Below are 18,827 nucleotides of genomic sequence, written 5' to 3'. Positions count from 1 at the left end.
GAGATACTATTATCTCTGATGGAGTAATTCAGACATAAAATTACTTGGAAAAACATTGTTGGTGTAAATAAAAATTATTTATGTTATCTAATTTATGTACATTTCCAGACAGATGATGTAAAGAAACTTCTCACATTTCTCTAAAGTAGAAATGGGAGCGCCTTTTAGGCTTTATGACAGACATTCCAGAAAAATGTTTGAGAAGCCATGCAACTCAAATATTTTAACCAACTTTCCACTGTTCAGAGCAATAATTTAGAAAATCAGAATGTTTATGAATCTAATCTAAATCTAAGCAAATGTTTATTCAACAGTTGGAGAATTGTTTTGCATCTGAGTGTGATTTTCTTGGCTTTGCATCAAATGAGGTCAGTATTCTGCTAATATAAATAATAAACTGGCAACATGCTTCATTCTAAAAACTATTAGTAACTTTTGTGAAACACCAAATTGTGATCAACCATTATTTTTAGGCAAATCTTTTAAGACAACGGTCTTTTTACAATTTGGAGGAGATATATATAATATATAATTTCCTGCAAAGCTGGGTTTGAGACAGCATTTGGGATGTAAAATAGAAATTCAGGGGGCTTTTTGTCAAGCTGTGCAGCTTCATTCAGGGAAATGCTTAAATATTCAAGAGTTGGCAAAGGGCTTTTCTATAATGATGAAAAAAAAATAGAACATCTAAAGTATTTTTTTAAAACTCCACAGATTAGCATGTGCGCCATGAATGCCATTGAAGTTCATTCTCAAGATGGTACTTTTGGCACTCAAGTGCAGGTCAGTGCTCAGATAAGCCAAGTGGGCCTTTCTTTTCTTCCCCCCTCAAACATCAGATTTATCAGCTTACATTGCGGGCAAAGGCCAGTCTCATCATGAACTCAGTTTTGATTTACAGGAAATGCCTGGAGTCTTCTTGCCCGAGTCACTCACGGAAGAAATTGCTTTAGAAAAACCTCAGAGAGCCCTTGCTTGTAAAACAAAAAAGAAAATCATTCGTAAGTCCCAGGCTGCCTTTCAGTCAGAAGTGGAAATTTCAAAATTAGGACCTGCAAAAAAATGGAAACGATCTGCTTCTTGTAAAAAACTGAAAACTGCTTCTGAAATGAAATTAAAGACAACTCGTTATGCAGCTAAATCTTCAGAAGAGCATTCGTGCAAGGTAAATTCTAATATATATTTAATAGTTATTTAGAATATGGATGCCCTTGTATGGTTTGTTTATACGAAGGTTGAATGAAAAGTAATGTGTCCACTTCCATAACTTTAAATAGGGATATTTTAATAAATGAAACAGGAAAATAATCCTTGAAGTGAATTCTATTGTTACCTGTATTTACTTCTCCACATAATCACCACCTTTTGCTGCACTTTTGCCAATGATGGACAGGCTTCTTAAAGCCATTATTAAAGAATTCCCCACTTCATCTCCTCAACCAAGTCCTGATGGTCCTTTCCACCTTTTCATTTGAATCAAACAGATGCCCACAAATTCCTTCAATTTTGGGAAAAGACGTAAATCACAATGCACCAGGATTGGACTGTATGGCGGATGGGATAAGACAGATCCAACTTCACAATTGCCTTTTGGGTGGCTTGTGTGGTATGAGGCCTAGCATTGTTATGATGCAGGAAAATTTCCTCCTTGTGCTTCCAAACACTGCTTAATTGCAGCATAGCACTCCAAATTGATAGTTGTGCCAGGTTCAAGGAAATCCATGTGAGTAACACTATCTGGGTCCCCAAAAACTGCAACCATGAGTTTTCCTGCTAAAGCCTGGGTTTTGAGGGCTTGGGTTGCAGGTAAAGTTCTGTGATGATCTTCCATGGACTGGCATTTCATTTATTGGTCATAATGGTAAGCCTGTGTTTTCTTGGGTGTCATGATGCTGGGAAGATGTCATGATGCTGGGAAGAAATTTCTCACCTTCAGCCTCATCATGTGACAATAATTGCTGGCAAATTTCACTCCTGAAGCTTTAATCTCTGCCATCAGCATGTGAGAAACCCATCTTTCACAAACTTTCCAATGTTGAAGAACATCAATAATGTGAAATGCCAAGCTTGACAGCAGTGTCTCTTTAAATGATCCACCAACTGGCCTTAACCTCAACCTTTCTCATGTGAAAGGCCATTCACATCATTCTTGATCACACAAAGCAGCTCTTTCTGACTCAACGTATTTACATTTCTTGGCCCAGCAATGCATAGTGCTCAAGTCAACAGAGTCATCAGCATAAACCATCTGCTTTTAGTGGTGAATTTCAATTGGAAGGGCTCCTTCAGAAGTTCACTTATGGCAAAATGTTTAAAGCACACTGACAAGTACTCACTACAGGCTTCCATTTCAGAAACAGTAGCAACACAGCCTTTTCTCACAACTTCCCAACAACTGAAGTGAAAGAACAGATACTAAAGAACACATCAGAGCTTCTAGCACATTAGAACTACCATCTGGGGGCTTATAACATTGGAGGCATTACTGTTCATTCAACCTTCACTATTTTATTTTACAAAGGGATTCAAGCTTTTTTTATACTGTATATCTAATCAGTTGACAACAAAATAAATTTGCTCTTGACTAAAGGTGATACCATGAAGTCCTTAGTGAAAAGAACACTGATTTTATAATTTAATTGTGGTTGAGGAATGCTAATAGTGTCAGGCTAGAATTCTTAGAGAAGACCAGAATTGTAGCTAGCAGCCTTCTTTCTTCTGTCATACCCAACAGGTTGATTTTTTGACAAGAATGCTGTTTCTCCTTTTCATCACTTCTCACCTATACTTTAGTGGTATGGAGAATTTAGCAAATTTGCACGTTTCTTGACCACTTGAAGATTAGCGCTGCAAAATAGTTTGTTACATATTTTAAATTCTCTTCCTTCAAAGTCTTTTGATTTCCTATCTTCCTGTGAATTTGCAGGATACATATCTCAGACTGTTTAGGACACCCTTAAGTTCTGTTGACTGGCCTCAGCTCTTCAAGCTTCAAAATCAGGTACTATTGTCTTTGTATTTAAAAATGAAAAAAAATAGGCTTCAGTTCTGAATAGGCATGTATATATATTTTGTTCAATCTCTGAATCTAGCCTACTGTGCAGGTTTGTTATAATGATAAAAAGATGGGAACATGTATGCTATTCTTGTTCCTTGGTAAAGTAAAATATATAATGTTTTTAAAGTTTATTTTCACTTTTTGGTGAAATCCAGAGACTTCATCCTCTGTGTGTGTAAATCCATTTCTTTTCTCTAGGAACTTTGAATTATAGGGCTATTTCTCATTTTTCTTGCCTAGTGATAAAGGGTTTGCTAGTATCATTATAGTTTTTAAAATAATTTTAAATGGTATGTTATTTAAGCAGAAATCACAAAAAGGAATGAATTTGGGAATGTCTCCCATATTATGTTTTAAATGGTATTCAGTGGGGAAAGACTCTCTTTGTCTTGTTTTGTGGACCACCTACTTGGATAAAGTTGCCTTGTTTAGTTTTAAGATTATATTATAAAAATGAAAAGACAAAAATACTACAACTTGATTTGCTTTATAAAACATGTACATTTCTTTCAAATTTTGAAGATAGTATTTTATTTTATAGGATGGATTTTGGCAACTTACCTCTGAGCTTGGGATTCTTTTAGATCTTGATGTGCATCATTTAATCTATGTTTCACTTGAAAAAAAAGGAATCCAGTCACTTGGTAAGGACATTTTCAGTCATTTATACTATATACTTGTACTTTCCAATGTATCCAGGAAAAATACACTGCAGTTCTATTCAGATTCTTGAGAAGACAGGATTACCTGATAGATTTAGTATCAATTAATACGTTTCCCTAGTATGAAAAGTTCGCTATAGCCCACTGTTTGTAATGGACAACAGGCAGTTAACTTGCTCTGGACTGAAACCACAATACTTAAAAAGAAGTAACTTTCCCATAAATGGAAAGTAACCCGGCTACAAATGTCAAGTAACAGTAATGTTAGGAAATGAACTTAGTTTGCTGTAAAAACACCACCTTTTTAAAAAAATAAATCCTTAATTTAAAAAAAAGTCTCAATTCCAGGCTAATGGTTGTCAGTGATATTCTGTTACATCTCTGCAGAGTTATAGGGTAATAACTGCACGTCAGTACGCGAAGAATCGCAAAACTTTTTTTGCTTTATATAGATTCTTGCAGGTCCTGCATTAAATTGAGACTGTGTACTTAGATCTCAAGTCTTCTAAAATGATGATCAACAGACACTGAATTCTTAATTTGAACTTCTGGCTTGTAGAGATATTTTTACCTCATCTGAAATAATCTCAACAAGAAGCAGGACATGTTTGATTTTGTCTGGGCAGAGCGAGCCCCTCAGTGGGACACCACTAGGGAACAGCAGGGCTGTAGGCCAGACTGGGAAGCTGAAAACACATTCTGGAAGAAGGCCATGGCAAACCACTTCCTTATTGCTAAGAAAATTGCATGGATGTCCATGTAGTTATCCAGAGTCAAGCTTGACTTGAGGGCATCTTTTCCCTTTTTTATGTCTACACAGAGTGAGGGACATATATAAACAAAACGTTCGGATGTTCAAAGTTCAGATAATTGTGCCATCAGGCTACTTTACTATGTTAAGTGTGATCAAGAATTAGCCGTTTAAAGTGAAACATACACAACTCCATTGCTTCATTTCTATTCCTCTAGGTCCAAAAGGAAAAGAGAAGTTGTTGCAGTTGATTGCTACCCTTTTGGTGCTCCAGGCTGTATATTTCAAACAACTGGAAGGTCTTATCTTCAAATCTCTAATGAAACTGAAGGACTCTCCCCGCTCATGGTACACTTGGGAACAAAACAAAATAATATTCAAGCTGTTTTAAAAATATATGACTTTTAATCAGGCTGTTTTAAAAAGATATGACTTTTAATCAGTAATACCATTAATCTGTAGTCCCTGTAAGAAAAATATAGTTATACATTGGAAAGCAATATAAACATGACAACCAGACTAAATTCATAATCCCCCTAAAATTAAAAACAGAGATTTTTAAAGAAATTGCTCCCTTGGCACCAAGTTCTCTGCCCCGCTTTATTATTATTATTTAATTAATTTTAAAAAATGGGAAGCTGGCAGGATATAGATCAAAGGCCCAACCTGCAGTGGCATTTTTTCTGTCTGAGAAAATCTCACAACTCTGTTGATGCCCAGTGGGTATTTTAAAAAAATCAACCGTTGGTTGCTGCAGCTTAGAGCTTTATTTGGAAGTATGTTTACCTACCAAGAAAAAGACAAAGATCAGCTGGGGTAGTAGCTGGCATTCATGTGGACCAGAAGCTGCATAAAGCAACTGTATCAGTTACCTTTTGAGGGTACTGCTCTCCAATGGCTAAATGATCTAGATATCTGGCCATAGGCTTAGTTAATTTAGCAACTGCTCATACGTAACTTAATTTACTCATCATTTTATTCATCATTTGGATTGCATGTTTTTAAAATAATTTATTGTCCCAATGTCCTATATTTTATACACTTTTATATATTGTTGATTTTTATGCAACAATGCTGCATTCTGCTATGCCATATGAAATAAATAAGTAAGTAAGTAAGTAAGTAAGTAACCTTTCTGGTAAAAGCATGCTTTGTGACTGATTATACCCACCATGGCAGCTACTCTGCAAACAGATACTTCTGCCCACCCACCCCAACAACCAAATAACAGCCAGTTCTTAAAATCTGATATGACTATTAGCCCACAAAGCTTAGCTACTCCTGAAGTGGTCTCAAGGGTGAGAAAGTGGTTTTTCTGATAAACTAGTCCTAAATCGTTCAGGCCTTTCAAAGTTAAAAGCATTTAAACTGGACTCAGAAAAGTTCTGGGAGTACCCACTATTTGACATTTCCACACTTTGATTTAAATGTGAGTCCTATTTGGAGACATACCAAGTGTGAGAATAATTTTTAATACAGTCCATGTATCTTTCTTTTCATTATTCCAAATTGGAGTAACTGGGTAACAATAGTCTGTTTTGCTATTGCTGCTTTGAAATTAATGCGTTTGTCTATTTTTCTTTCTTTCACCACTGTTTACAGGGCACTTAACCCAGTAATGAAAGCAATTGAATGGGCAAACAGAACTAACCGCGAATTTCCAGGTATTTGCCAGCGTCTTGAGCTTGGAAAAGATTGGGATGATGCCACTAAAAGGCTCCTGGGTATTTAAGTAATGGAGACAACATATTTTATCCTTCTCCTAGTAACTGAACACTACTACTTTGACTAGCAGTAAAATTGCACTATCACTGATTATTTAAAATTATAATTATGCTGGTTATTCAACTTAGTACTTTTTATTTTCTTCATATATTTCATTAAGTAGCATTGACACTCTAGGTTGTAATCAAGAATACATAAGCGTATATGTACTTTTTATTCTCTTTATATATTTCATTATGTGTCCAGGTTGTAATCAAGAGTATATGTGTATATATAATATACATTAAAGTATTCTAGAAACACTATCTAAACAATAATATTTCTTCTTCTTCTTCCCCTCACCCTCTAAATACAGTTATTCAGTTTTCAAAAATACTGCTTGCTTTGTTAAAAGAGTCTGAAAAGTTTGGTTTCTATTAGGCACAGATGATTTAATAAAAATCAGGTCTGATTGTGTCTCTAGTGATTAACACTACAATACTGAAAAAGAAATGAGTGAAGACTTGCCCATCCCTATGTTCAGTTGCATTCAAAGAAAAACTGATGTTCAGAACGACAATAAAGTATAAATGAGAAAAATATATTTTCAGTCAGAGAAAAGAAACTGCAACAAGTGTGAAGTTCAGTAAAGGAAACTTAAACTAAGTTTCGGCAGACTAAATTTTAGAAAAGTATTTATTTGGTAAATTTATCTAGCCACCCATCTCATATACGTGACTCTGAGCAACATACAAAGTTAAAAAACACAAAAACAGTACAACAAAATAACCAAACACGTAACTGCACGAATTAAAAAAAACTTTACAAACATTTAAAAAATAACTATAATCTTCGACAGAGCACAGTCTCCCTAGCAATACAGCCATCATACTCCATACCCACCTTACCTAACCTGGCCCCATGCCATTTCGATTGGAAAATCAAAACATATTTTTTGCAAGATAAAGTAATAGCCGTATGTTATTTTAGAGCAGCGTCGGCCAAACTTCCCGGCCAGAAAATCGCGTTCTCTTCCAGCTCGCCGACTTCCTGCAGGCTGCCGCTAATTCCAGCTTTTTGAGAGCGCGCGTCTCCTCCTCCTCCTCCTCTTCCCTGAGATGCAATCAAATGCTGGACTTGGGTATTGGTGGGAAACTCGCTTAAGCTCTGCGGGGAAAAAGTGCACCTCAAAGCCCACAGCTATCGAAAATGCAAGGGATGCCGTTCTTGTTTGTTGTGACAGATATCGAAAAGCCCGAGCAGGCTCGGTACTCGGATAGGAAATCACAGGGTATAAGCTAGACCGGGAATTAAAAAAAAAAATCTGGAAAAAGCTCTGTCCAACCGCTTTCGTACCGCGGCCGAAAGAACGCACGTGCTCCGCGAACAGAACTTGAAGGAGGTTTCCCGGAGCGCTCTCGTCCCGCCTCCTTTCCCGTCGTGTTCTCTGGTTGATTGCTCTCCCCCCCTCCCCAGTCCTATGTGCGATTGGACGTTTCCGACCGCTGCCCTGATTGGTGGTCGTTCTGCTTACATCACGGGCGTCGCGGGGAGGTGATTTGTGGCGAAGGCCGGTGCTGCGCTCGCAGCAACCTGTGTGGGCCTTCGGCCCACTTTACCCGCGAGGAGGGCGCGCGGGCGGGCGGGCGCGCGGGCGAGACAGCCAGCGAATGTTGCAGACGCTTTTCCCGGTTGTCGTTGAAGATTCGCCCCCAACATGGCGGCGACCGTGAGCGGGGCTGAGGAGGAGGAGGAGGCGATGGCGGCGAAATCGCCGGCGGATAGCCAGGCGGGAGAAGGCGGAATGAAGGCGGGGGCGGCGACCGTGGCAGTCGTAGCCGGTGGAGGAGGCGGCGAGAGTGAGGAGGAGGAGGAGGAGAACAACGTCTACGAGGTGGAGAAGATCTTGGACATGAAAACGGAAGACGTAAGTCCAGCGGGGGGCGGGCTTTGCAAGCGCAGAGCGGAGCTGGCCTGGCAGGATGCTTTTTCTCGCCTTTCCCGGGGGAGGCGAAGCAGCTTTTGCCGTCAGGGAGACGGCATAGGGCGAAGGGAGGGAAAGGAGGGGAAATGCGATGTGGAGAGAAAAGGCTTTCCTTTCGTTTCCCGCCCTGATCTGTGTCTTTCTTTCTGTAGCTAGTAGAGTAGTGAAGGAAATGCAGGGCGTTTTGCAGGTGAGGTCAGAACTTGGCCTTTTGACTCTAAATTGGGAAGACGGCTTCCTCCCAAAACAAGGAAGAAAAGTCTCGCTTTGCATGAGAAACCAGGGAACGGGCTAACAAAAGTAGCCCCAGTTCGGTTAGTGCCTGAGAGAATTGTCTAGCCGTGGCCTCGATTCAATCCAAAGTTGCGCTCGCTGAAGTCGGAGCACCTTGAACTGAAATGGACAAGTGGCCCGTCTAGGTCCCTCAGCATTAGCCACTCCTGTCTGGTGTTTCAGACTGAAGGATTTTCAGATCATTTATATAATTTGTCATATTTTTATTACCGCCCATCTCCCCCACTCGGGGGACCCTGGGTGGTTCACAATAAAACAGTATAAAATACTATAAAATCAGAATAATATCAGTAAATATACATATAAGATATAATAAAATCCAAGTGATGGCAGATCTAATTCCACCCAAAGGGGACTGGAACCGGTCCTGGCAGGACTAGGGAACCAACCAGCCCCAAGAAGTGGCTCCTCTTCTCCCTACTCCAGGCATGGTGACAAAACCAGGTATTCAGCCGTTTCCTGAAGTCCAGAAGAGAGGAGGCCAACCTCACTTCCAGGAGAAGGATGTTCCAAAGGGCGGGAGCTGCTGCAAAGAAGGCCCACCTCCTGGACCCCGCCAGATGGAACTCTCTTACAGATAGGGTCCGTAGCATGCCCTCTCTGCATGACCAGGTGGGATGGGTTGATGTAACGGGGATGAGATGGTCCCTCAGGTAGCCTGGCCCCATGCCATGTAGGGCTTTAAAGGTGATAACCAACACCTTGAATTGGACCCGGAAGCAAACTGGCACCCAGTGCAGCTCGTGGAGCAAGGGAGTAATGTGTGCTGATCTTGAGGCACCAAAAACTGGCTGCATGGCTGCATTTTGGACCAGCTGTAGCTTCCGGATACTCTTCAAGGGTAGCCCCATGCAGAGAGTGTTACAGTAGTCTATGTGGGAGATGACCAGGGCGTGAGTGACCGTTCAAAGGGCCTCTCGCTCCAGGAAGGGGTGTAACTGGCACACAACACGAAGTTGCACAAAGGCCCTCCTGGCCACGACTGTCACCTGCTCTTCAAGCAGGAGTCGTGAGTCCAAGAGGACCCCCAAGTTACACACCGGGTCTGTCTGGGGCAGTGCAACCCCATCCAGAACCAAAGATGGCAAATTCCTAGGAGCCGAGGGGCCATTAAACCACAGCCACTCCGTCTTACCAGGGTTCAGCTGAAGCCTGTTGTTCCCCATCCAGACCCCAACAGCCCCCAGGCACCTGGAAAGGGCAGTCACATCATCACTTACTTCCCCCAGGATGGAGATGTATAGTTGAGTATCATCAGCAGATTGATGATACCTCATCCCGTGGAGATGGATGTCTCACCCAGCAGTTTCATGCAGATGTTAAAAAGGAGAGGGGAGAGTACCGGTCCCTGCGGCAACCCACAAAGGAGGGGCCATGGGGCTGATCTCCCCTATTAACACCATCTGGCACTGGCCCTGGAGGAAGGAGGTGAACCAGCGCAACACTACGCCGCCCACCCCCAACTCCCTGAGCCGCCCCAAAAGGATACCATGGTTGATGGTGTCGAAAGCCGCTGAATCATCCTGGAGATCCCAGGGAGTTGGGCTGAGATCCCTCCACATGCAGAGCATGCAATCTGCAGCAACTGAGCTCCAGGGTCTGTGTTCGTGTGAAGGGTTGGGAACTTGGCAGAGTTATCAGTACGTTTGCCAAATTATAATACAGTCCTCACTTACCAACTGCTTCATTCAGCAACCATCATTAGGACAGCGCTGAAAAAGCAGATTTACAACTGGTCCTGAAACTTGCGGCTGTCACAGTGTCCCCATGGTCACGTGATCGCTATTGAGGCGCTTTGCAACTGGCGTGCATTTATGATGGTTGCAATGTCTTGTGGTCATGTGATCACCATTTGCAACCTTCCCTGCCACCAGCAATGTCAATGGGGAAGCTGGCAGGATGTCACAAGTTATGTTCATGTGATGTCTCACTTAATGACCCACGGTGATTTGCTTAACTACTGTAGTGGAACTGATCTAAGTCCAGTGTGGTCACATTATGTTTCATTTTATGACTGCATCACTTAGTGATGGAGTTGCTGGTTCCAATTGTGGTCAGTAACTGATGACTACCTGTATGGCATTTTTTGAGGAATTTGTGGCAACTAAATGCACATACAACTTCCCCCCCTCTAGTCTACTGTAATAATATCAACAAAATACTGTTTTCCGATATAAAAGTCATGAGTTGAAAATAGAATATTTCCTCACTTACATAAGTCTTGTTAGCAATATTGAAAAATAATTTCAGGGATATAGTTGGGGTGATGTGTAGCATGGTTTTTCAATAACAGAAATAGGAGGAAGGAGTAATAGGGATGTTCCCTGCCTTGAGTTATTTATAAAAATAATAAAGGCAGGATAATAAATAAAGAAAAAAGAAAAAAACACAACACAAAAATAATAATACTAAGATATATACACTATCAAGAAGGAAAAAAAACCATTAAAAAGTGCTATTACAAAAAAGTGATATACAACAAATGAAGAAAAAAACTCAGAGTATATTGTTATAGTTACAAATCTATATATATTTAGCTAATATAAATATTCAGATGCATATATATTTCTAATACATGTATATGTCTATTATGTATGTATGTATATCTGTGTGTGTGTGTGTATGTATGTGTATGTATGTGTATATGTATATGTATATATATATATTTTAACCTACTGTATTTTGTATAAATGATTCCCATATTTCATTATATTTATCCATACAAAATCTACATCTATAGGTAATCTGCTCGTAACTAGCAAGTGCAGTCAGGTCTTCAATTCATTGAATAAATGAGGCCATATATACATATGTGTCTGGAAAATATTTTCAGAAAATGAATTCTTTGTTTAGACATTTCTATGGGATTCTTTGATTCCGAGAATATCTTTACAAAAAATGCAATTACCAATTAATGAAAGAGGATTCGGTGTTCTGAATCTGGAGCAGTATCATCATGCTTATCTATTGTCAAATATTAAATATTAGAAACCAACAATTAGTGTTAATTTTCTGATTTGGACAACTTTGGAATATACATTTATAGCACCTTTGGTTGGATGGATAGTATTAGGATCAAAATACACTGTAACTCTAGTATCTGTGGAAACAATTGTGTCAGTTAGAAAGTTATGGAATGTGATGTCTAATAAAAGAAGATGTGACTCCTTTTCCCATGCTAAATTGACTTTATGGGGAAACCCAACTTTAAAAATTGGGAAAAAGATAGTGATATGGAAAAATTGGATGGAGGTGGGGATATTGACTTTGGACGAACTGATAGATGATGAAGATAAATTTTTAACATATGCCATGTTAAGAGATAAATAACATTTATCAGATGTATCCTAATGGCAATATTTACAGCTACAACATTTGTTAAAACATTGTTTTAGCAGCATTTTCAGCTTCTGAGATACTTTAAACCTTTAAAACTAAAAAACCTGCTATTAGTTTTTATAGATATTTATTATCAATAAATCAATTTGATATGCAGATGTTAAGGGATGAGTGGAATAAAGAATTAGAAGTTTCTGTATTGTCTAGACGATGGGAGAGTGTCAATGGATCAAACTATGATTTATACAACAAAAAATAATATTTAGAATTTATTGGACTCCACAACATTTGTATAGAAAAGGATTGTCAAAAACAGCATTTTGTTGGAGATGTAATAAGGGCAATGGCTCTTTAAAGCATTTTTCCAGTGTTCTGTACTTACTAAGTTTTGGGAGAAAGTAGTGGACTATATAAATACGATTGTGTGACAAAAGCTAAAATTCTTGGAGGATAATATTCTTTTGAATTATATACCTAGTACATGGAATTTGGCATCTGGACAATGTAAATGGATTCTCCTTGCTCTTACTATGGCCAAAAGACTGATATTACAGTAAATGTGAAATGCAGCATGTTTAAAATTTGAAGCAGTTGCTCCAACATTTCTGAAAGTAATTATAACTGTTCTGGGCATGTCCCAAACTTTGAAACAACTCTGTTTGCTCATTCAAATCAGGAACTGCTAATACAGCATCACATTTCTGTAATAATTTTCTATAGTAACAGAACAAATATTTTCAATTTGAACCATTCTGAATTCAAAACTTTTACCATACATCTATGTACTGGTCTATAGTATGGAATGGTTTTCCACTGTTAGTTAACTATTTTGTTTGCTATTCTCTTATTAATCTTTTCCCTCTCCATTGCCAGAGTTAGTTTGTTAATTAATTAATTGAAAGATTTGTATGGGTGCCTATCTTAAAACACAAATCTGGGTGACTTACAACAACGATAAAACCCAGAACTATAAAAACCATAAAACCAAAACAAAACCCAGCACCTTAATAATCACCCCCTTGGGATGCCCCACAACCAACTCTAGACATCCTCGCTCTATCCTACCAACTGAGTAAAAAGCCAGGTCTTGATGGCCTTCTGAAAGGCTAAATGGGTGGGGGCCTGCTGGATCACTGGGGGGGAAGGTGTTCTATAAGGCAGGGGCAGCCACGGAAAAGGCATGCTTCCAAGATCACACGAGATGGCAAGATTTCAGGGAAGGGACCTGAATGAATCTCTGTGTTCACTGGGGCCTTCTACTAATTTATTATTTATTCTGCTCAGTGGGAAATCATGGTTATTGTACACATATATATCTATTTTTGTTCGGTCAGGGACAAGTAAAATACAAAGTACGGTGGAAAGGCTACGCACCAGATGATGATACATGGGAACCTGAGGAACATTTGAAAGATTGTAAAGAAGTTCTTCTTGAGTTTCGAAAGAAAATACTGGATATTAAATCTAAGCCTGTTAAAAAAGAGGTACAGGTATGTTTAGTTTCAGACCATTCACTCAATTTGTTTCAACCCATTTTTTCATAATCATAAATCCTACCCTTTACAGAGTGTCATTACCCCCCACACCCCTGAGGCTCTGCTTCTCTCCTTATTGCTGTTTTCTGAAATGTATCTCATACCCGCTGAATTACAGGTAGTCCTCACTTACCGACCACTCATTCAGAAACTGTTCAAAGTTACACAACAGTGCTGAACGAGTGGTACTTACAACTGGTCCTTGAAGTTCTGGCTGTCCCAGCACCCCTACGGTCACGTGATTATGATCTGGGCTCTAGGTAACTGGCTTGCATTTATGATGGTTGCAGCATCCGGCAGTCACCTTTTGCGACCTCCCCTGCTAGCTTCCCACAAGCAAAGTCAATAGGGAATCCGGCAGGGAAGGTTGAAAGTTGTTCTGGTAAGTCACTCCCGTTCCTTTTTCTTCCAAGGAGCCCTTGGGCAGCAGGGCAGATGCGGCCACCCCCCGGACCCGCTGCACTTGCACCATGCACCCCTTGGCCTTGCCACACTTGCACCCTGCTATACGGTGCACCTCTAGCCTTGCTGCACTCCTGCCACCCCACAGCACCCCCATCCCCTGCTCAGCTGCACTCCGTAGCATTCACCTGCCACTTGGCCTGCTTGTGAGCTGCCTAAGGAAGGGTTTGTCATGACCAGGACTTGCAACTTCCTGCCAGCTTCCCCATTGACTTTCTTTTTTGGAAACCAGCAGGAAGATGCAAGTCCCAGTCACGTGAGGCCCTTGCTTAATAACCTGCAATCCTTGCTTAACAATGGCAACCTGGACTTCCAGGATTGCTGTCACTAAGCGATGTGGTCATGTGACATTGCTCTAGCAATGGAAATTCCAGTCCCAATTACCATCCTTAAGTGAGGACTACCTCTATGACAGCTTTGTCCTTAAAGATGCCCTTAGGCCTTACAGTTTTTGATGTGCCTTGATGTCTAGGCAAAAGTCTATAAAGTATTGTATTGTTTGTAAAAATCTTTCTGTGGGACCAAAATTTTATAAAATTGAGTTGGTAAATGAAAATGATTTTCATTAATGCAAAAGTTGATCATACTACCTTAAATTCTTAGGTGTTAATCTGTTAAACTATATTGCTATCTCTTTGGGATTCAGAGGAAACTTCAGACATAATTTCTTTGAGCTTGTGAAGAGGTGAACTCATCGATCTATTTTGTCCTTTATTTAACCTGAGATTTTCATCTGTGTACTAAAGCAGTCTCCATTTATTGTAAAGAGATTGGATAGGGTTTTGCCCATAATTATTTATTCATTTAAGAACAGGTAACACACCAAAAGGCAAATTAATTAAAATCTATCAGCTTACATAAAACTGATGGGGAGTAAATATTCTAGCCATGTTACACCAATTTTATACCACCTGCTTTGGCTGCCTGTTTGTTTTCAGTCCTAATTTGAAATGCTGATATTGACTTTAAAGTGTCTTAATCATTTGGAGTCAAGCTACTTAAGGGACAGCCTATATTCTTAAGTACCTGTCTACTCACACACTGAAAGGGCTACAGAGACCCTGATTGTATACATTGTGATGGTAGGTTAGATAAGAGGCAGAGCTTTCTCACTGGTGCCCCCTACTTGCAGAATTTTATCCCTTCTGTTTTCCTTTAGAAAGATACAACACATTCAAGACTGCTTCTAATTAAGAAAATGACTTTGTGGCTTTATGGCTAATATGCTGCAATTATGGGCTTGAAATGATTTAATTGCTCTTTTTTCTTTTTCTTTTTAATATTGATAATTTTAAACGCACTGTATATACTGTTGCAAACATATTATATTATAAATATATAATAAAGCTTGTTCTGTCAGAACTAAACTATAAATGTTAACATTGTTTAATGCTGTTTTCAAAATGTAATGTTTCAATCCAAAAACTCTACATATCAACAGGTGGATAGAGTTTGGACTTCTCACTTGTGTTAATTGACTAGCAGCTCCCTTGGCCATGTGGCAACTCTTGTGAAATGGAGAAAGCCTTCAAAAACGTGTGTGTGTGATTGGTCAAAAAATAAAAAAATAAAAATAAAAAATCTTTCAGGAAATAGCCAGATAATTTGATCTCAGATCCTGGATTTTATCTTCCTCTGTATAAGGGATCAAATTTGAAAGCGTATTTGAATATACTGAAGTTGCTTTAAGATTATATTATTCTAATCTATTCTAGATTATATATTAAATGTTTTAAATGTCCCTTCTTTTTCTCCCTTTTATAGAAACTGCCTTTAAATGATGATCTTTTTGAAGCAGATTCTGAAGCAGATAGTGATTGGCAAAGTGATACAAAAGGGGACCGATCACCAAAGAAGAAAAAGAAAAAATCTAAAGACAAAGAAGATAAAAACCAAGATGAAATACAAAAGAAAAAAACTAAACTAGCTAAGAGTAAAGAAAAACCAGGGCTAGAATGTGAAAATTCTTCTGACAGTTTGGCTTCAGATTCAAAACCAAAAAAAAGGACTTCAGAGTCAAAGGAAGACATTAAAGATTCCAAAAAACAAAGACGGGAGGATATAAAAGATAACAGTAAAAAAAAAGAAGTCAAAGATGGGAAGAAAAAAATGAAAGAGGAGAGTAAAGAAATTAAACATATGCAGAAAGGGAAACACAGTGTTAATCACTTAGATGCTGATTCTAGCATGCAAGATGATTCTTTTTCTCAAGCTGCAGATTTTGAAAGTGAAGATTTCGACTCTGACAGCAGTGAGGAAAAACACAAGACACCTTCTGGCAAATACCAGCTAGAAGGGGAAGCCTTGGTCTCAGTCCCACAGCCTGACAGTACTTCAGGCACAGATGATAGCTCTGAAATGAGGGTTAAGAAGAAGAAAAAGAAGCACAAAAAGGTTGAGGAGCTAGATGAAAACAGAAAAGCAGACAAAATTTTGGAGAAGAAGAGCACGCAGAAAAAGCAGAAGGCTTCAGAGAAAACAAAGGCTGCTCCTGAGCTTGAAAATAAGAGGCCCTCTATATCTACTTCAGCACAGAAGGCTTCGAAATTGTCTGTCGATGACCGAGGGTGCAAGGCCAATGATACCGCAGGGGAGGTCAGCAGTAACACAAAACTGAAAAGCAAAGAGGCAAAGTCAGTCCAATCCTATGCTGGGAACCTGCTTCAAAAGTCAGCCATTCCCGAAAGCAAAGAAAAGAATATGACTTGGAGAACTGAGGAGGAGAAAATAAAAGCGAAACCCTGTCAGCATTCTCCAGGGGAGAGTCTTTTTGAAAAATTTACAATGGATATTGAATGCAGTAAAGCAGGAAGCACAGTTGGCAAGAAGAGTCTCTCCAAAAGTGAGCTGAATGTTGAAGAAATCTCAAAGGAAAGAGGCTTTTTATCTAAGGTAATCGCTATAGGATGACACGGAGTTAAGACTTGTTTACCATACCTTGTTTCCTTTATTCCAAACCTTTTTCTTCACTTAATCATGTCTACATGCACACTTTTTTTTCTTTTCTAGGGATTTCCATTCATTCTTTTTTCCCACTCTTAGTGTTTAAGGGTCAAAGTAAATCATTTTGAAGCAATTAATTTCCCTAATCTTTCCTATCTTAAATGTCTGTTTTGTGCATTTTGCCATATTACACTATTTCCACTCCCCAAATTATGTAAGTAATCTCAAAGCAATTTGATTAATGCAAGATAATCAGACTGATGTGTAAGACATGATTGAAATGATTCTGATATTTCTACTCAAATGAAGTGCTATTCAAGGACTTCATTAACTTACTATTCTACCCTTTACAAGTAAAAGTGTTCAGTTATCAGCTTGTGGGATTTACCCGTGAGGAAGTTAACAGTATTTATGACATCCACTGTTATAAAACTGAAAGCACCTTAGACAGGATCCAGTGAACTATATACCTATCTGAAGGTTTTGGAAGTTTTATTTTCTGTGGGAGTATTTCACCAGTCCACTCCAAAGACAGAAGGTATAAAATAAAATAAAGGAATGTACTTAAATGCTGAGAAAATGCTGTTGGATATGCTTAATTCCTCTAGCACATCAAAGTAGTTTTTTTCAGTCCTGGACTTCTCATTAATTTTAACGTGATTTAAGTTGCCCTTATATATTATCCATAAATTAATAGTTTTGCTCTGAAACAAGTTAACTATTAGTTTCAAAATATATGTTTTGCCCTTCTTTAGCCCATATGGAAATTAATGGCCAATCCTTATACTTTTTTAATTAGCTGAACAGAAGAATGAGTTCATATATTTCAAGTTCTGTTAGTTTTTGTTGCCATCTCTTTCCAGAACTATGTTTATTTTTCACTTTTAGGAAAAGGAAACCAAAAAAAGCGAAGCAAAAGAGAAACTCCAGAAGAAATTAGACTCTGAAAAGGAAGAAAAGAGCAGAAAAGAGCACAGGGGATTCAAAAGTAAGGCTGAAATAATAAATCATAAAATAATTTTTTAGAATATCAACATAATCATGCTTCAGTCTTTACAATACAGTATGTACTTTCCATTGTTGAAAACCTGATTGTTTTGCAGTCTTGCTTACCATTGGCCATATTTGGCAGCACAGGTAGTCCTCAACTTATGACCACAATTAGGACTGGAACATCAGTTGCTAAATGATGCAGTTGTTAAGTGAGGCATCATGTGACCATGCTCGATTTTACAACCTTTTTTGCCACGGTCGTTAAACGGTTCCTGCTTCCCACATTGATTTTGCTTGTCGGAAACTGGCTGGAAAAGTTGTGAATGGCGATCACGTGACCCCAGGATGCTACAACTGTCATAAATACATGCTGGTTGCCAAGTGCCCAAATTTTGACTGCGGGGATGCTGTGATGGTTGTAAGTGCAAGGTCTGGTCGTAAGTCACTTTTTCCGGTGCCGTTGTAACTTCAAACCATCGCTAAATGAATGGTTGTAAGTCGAGGACTACCTGTAATTTTTTGATTCTCATTGGTTGAATCCAAATGTAGGTGAATGCAGAGGAGCAAGTGAGAGCCCTTTCCTGTGGCATTACTTCACAAATGCTTCACAGTAGGTCAGAAGACCATACTGAATGAAATAGGTTATGTGAAGGTAACTGATAGAAAAGGGGGAGGAATCGTTATATGAATCTGGCTTTAAAGGCTGCCCTAACTAATAAATAGCCATTATGCTCACATTATACCAATATGTATCTATACATTAAGGCTTGAGTAGAGATGAACATCTGCTGTTGAGATAAGTTATATTGTAATTGCTGATAATTTATTCACATTTCTATCACCGCCCATCTTCCCCTAAAAGGGGGATAATGTATAAGGGCTATTGTGAGTATAAAGGCATGTGGATAAATCTGCTTTCACCTCTCCTGTTATATGAATTTAAATCTTGACTTACTCAATATGTTAAATACATTCTTACCTAACATTTTAAATTGCTTAAATTTAGTAATGTGGTTACATGGTATATTTCCTTATTTTCTTCATTTGGTAATATTGATTTCTTACTATATAAGGGTCTTTGGTAAAATGTATGAAAAATGAA

The 18,827-nt window shown here is 38.8% G+C and overlaps 2 protein-coding genes across 5 annotated transcripts in view; both read left to right on the top strand.

Annotated features, from left to right (window-relative positions):
- PARP4 (poly(ADP-ribose) polymerase family member 4) overlaps positions 1–6,427 on the top strand; it is a 52,585-nt gene extending 46,158 nt beyond the window's left edge. The window contains exons 30-36 of the mRNA XM_063305800.1: positions 315–368; positions 715–783; positions 902–1,165; positions 2,927–3,001; positions 3,600–3,702; positions 4,690–4,819; positions 6,074–6,427. Coding sequence (XP_063161870.1) covers positions 315–368; positions 715–783; positions 902–1,165; positions 2,927–3,001; positions 3,600–3,702; positions 4,690–4,819; positions 6,074–6,203 — 825 coding nt within the window. The 3' untranslated portion in view covers positions 6,204–6,427. The remainder of the gene's footprint in view (positions 1–314; positions 369–714; positions 784–901; positions 1,166–2,926; positions 3,002–3,599; positions 3,703–4,689; positions 4,820–6,073) is intronic.
- A 1,366-nt stretch (positions 6,428–7,793) lies between these two features.
- Positions 7,794–18,827, top strand: part of MPHOSPH8 (M-phase phosphoprotein 8) — a 30,613-nt gene continuing 19,579 nt past the window's right edge. For 3 of the 4 annotated variants that reach the window (XM_063305798.1, XM_063305799.1, XM_063305796.1), the window contains exons 1-4: positions 7,795–8,102; positions 13,127–13,282; positions 15,554–16,681; positions 17,621–17,720. In XM_063305798.1, the coding sequence (XP_063161868.1) occupies positions 7,893–8,102; positions 13,127–13,282; positions 15,554–16,681; positions 17,621–17,720 (1,594 nt within the window). In that variant the 5' untranslated portion in view covers positions 7,795–7,892. Of the gene's footprint in view, positions 8,103–13,126; positions 13,283–15,553; positions 16,682–17,620; positions 17,721–18,827 lie in introns of all 4 variants that reach the window. The other variant, XM_063305795.1, reaches the window with a different exon arrangement.

The sequence above is a fragment of the Candoia aspera genome, chromosome 5 (genome assembly GCF_035149785.1).
Source record: "Candoia aspera isolate rCanAsp1 chromosome 5, rCanAsp1.hap2, whole genome shotgun sequence".
NCBI classification, from domain to species: domain Eukaryota; kingdom Metazoa; phylum Chordata; class Lepidosauria; order Squamata; family Boidae; genus Candoia; species Candoia aspera.
The sequence above is the reverse complement of the archived record's forward strand: the minus strand, read 5'-3'. Positions and strand labels throughout refer to the sequence as shown.